Source organism: Limulus polyphemus, unplaced genomic scaffold (genome assembly GCF_000517525.1).
Source record: "Limulus polyphemus unplaced genomic scaffold, Limulus_polyphemus-2.1.2 Scaffold536, whole genome shotgun sequence".
Classification (NCBI taxonomy): Eukaryota; Metazoa; Arthropoda; class Merostomata; order Xiphosura; family Limulidae; genus Limulus; species Limulus polyphemus.
This window is the reverse complement of record NW_013666146.1, coordinates 9,733-11,595: the sequence shown is the minus strand read 5'-3', so window position 1 is coordinate 11,595 and position 1,863 is coordinate 9,733. Positions and strand designations below refer to the sequence as shown.

General features: G+C 38.9%; 1 protein-coding gene across 1 annotated transcript; it reads right to left on the bottom strand.

The window, feature by feature from the left end:
• Window positions 1-270: 270 nt before the first annotated feature.
• On the bottom strand, window positions 271-1,299 carry LOC106458938 (beta-1,3-galactosyltransferase 5-like). The gene has a single exon (XM_013918506.1). It carries the CDS (start codon window positions 1,297-1,299, stop codon window positions 271-273), a length of 1,029 nt encoding a protein of 342 aa, XP_013773960.1.
• Between the last annotated feature and the right edge of the window lie 564 nt (window positions 1,300-1,863).

Below are 1,863 nucleotides of genomic sequence, written 5' to 3'. Positions count from 1 at the left end.
TTCCGGTCATGTGACTTCTTTGTTCAATACTGTATATATACATGTGTGTGTCAGTGTAAATTACTTGTACCTGATGATGACAAAACCTTGTCGAAACGTTGTACATTTGCTGTTATGTTAAACTTATATTAAAGTTTTTCTTCATTACCCATTCAAGCCGTCTCCAGCCATTATTAGTCTCAAAGTGAGTTCCTCGTCATCGAAAATATATAAAAGTTCAATTATCAATCAGATTTTCCCCCCATAAATAAACGTATCTTTAAGATGCACTTAATAACTTTTGCACTTGCTCTTCACTAGTTGAAAATATTTCCACCTGGTAATGAGCATTCGATAAGTAATGTGATGTATAGCAAGCTCACGAGAGAAGGCACATGCATGTAACCTGAAAGATCCGCTTCCCAGGGTCTTTATTCCGGCCACTTTCGCCCTCTTGATGCCGGCTTTCTCTGCACAAAGGCCCGTAACGAACACGTCTTCCATCGAGATGTAGCGAGTAGTTTCGACGACGCCGTACAACCGGCGAGCTGCCTCAACTGGCATGAAGTACATTGGTCCCGATGCATATTCAGGATAGTGCCGGTAAGGAAACTCCTTTACTGATACAAACCATTTGTGATTTTGTTTCCGTACTGGTCTCGATCTTCCGAAAGTTAGTCCATGAATTTTGAGCGAGTTACTGGGATGGCTAGAACGTATTTTTTTCATCAGTTTCTCAAGATTTAGATATGTGTCATCATCTATTTTTACCAAAATATTCACACTGTTGCAGAATTCTGTCACCCACCGTAACATCAGAGCCGACTTCAAAGTCAAGTTTTTATACGAATCAATAAAGTTTGCCTGAATTACATCTGAATATTTGACGCTCTCGCTGTGTACGAGCTGTTCAGTTTTATTGTCGGTTGACATGCCGAGTAAGAAAACCACACGCACTGAACTGAAGTTTCCGTGAGTTGTAGCTTCCGATGACCAGGTTGTTCTAACAGCTTGTCTCAGTAAAAAGTTTGAGATAGCACTGCAAACAACGACTATGGCTTTCTCCTGGTTTCCATAGATACCGTCACACAGTTTGGGTTGGTTTATGGTAAACTGGAACTGCTGCACTCTGAGATAGAGGGTACTATTCGTATCTTCTAGGAAGGGCAGTGACGGTTCGATGTTGACGGAAGATTCAATAAATATTTGGCTGGATAAATTTTGACCGTACAGCTGAGCCAAGCTCGTAGCCGTGGGTTTAGGTGTAACATAAATTGGGCTTAAGAAAAGCTTATAGGATGATAGATAAGTCAAAATCATGGCGGTACCACCCAGAAAACATTTTCTTATTGTAGCCCGATAAAATTGGCTCACCTATAAAATCCAATCCAAAAAATCTGTTAGTATCATTTCCATATGGTATCTATAAATCTGTTAGTATCATTTCCATATGGTATCTATAAATCTGTTAGTATCATTTCCATATGGTATCTTATAAATCTGTTAATATCATTTCCATATGGTATCTATATATTAAAATACGTCAGACGAAAAAAGATTTAATATATTCGACTATTGGTTTTAAATGCATCAGAAACAACTTTCTGGATGAAAAATCGTCTTTTAAAACATCAGCTCATTCCGCTCGCATCATGAAAATAAAAATTAAACTATCAGAGGGAGGAAAGAACAATACAGATTAACCCGGAAGCTCGCCCACTTTAAAATTTGAGAAATAATCTTAAATTTAGTTGTACAAAATGTCCACAGGCGGCTCAGCAACAGACACAGCGCAGCGATACACAGCTTATGGAAGTGACCGCGATCCATTGCATTAACTGATACTGTGCATTTCTGCATCTGCGCAGAGAATGGACACTAAAA

Excerpts from the sequence above, each read along its gene's own strand:
- LOC106458938 (XM_013918506.1), bottom strand. The coding sequence starts at position 1,299 with ATGATTTTGACTTATCTATCATCCTATAAGCTTTTCTTAAGCCCAATT.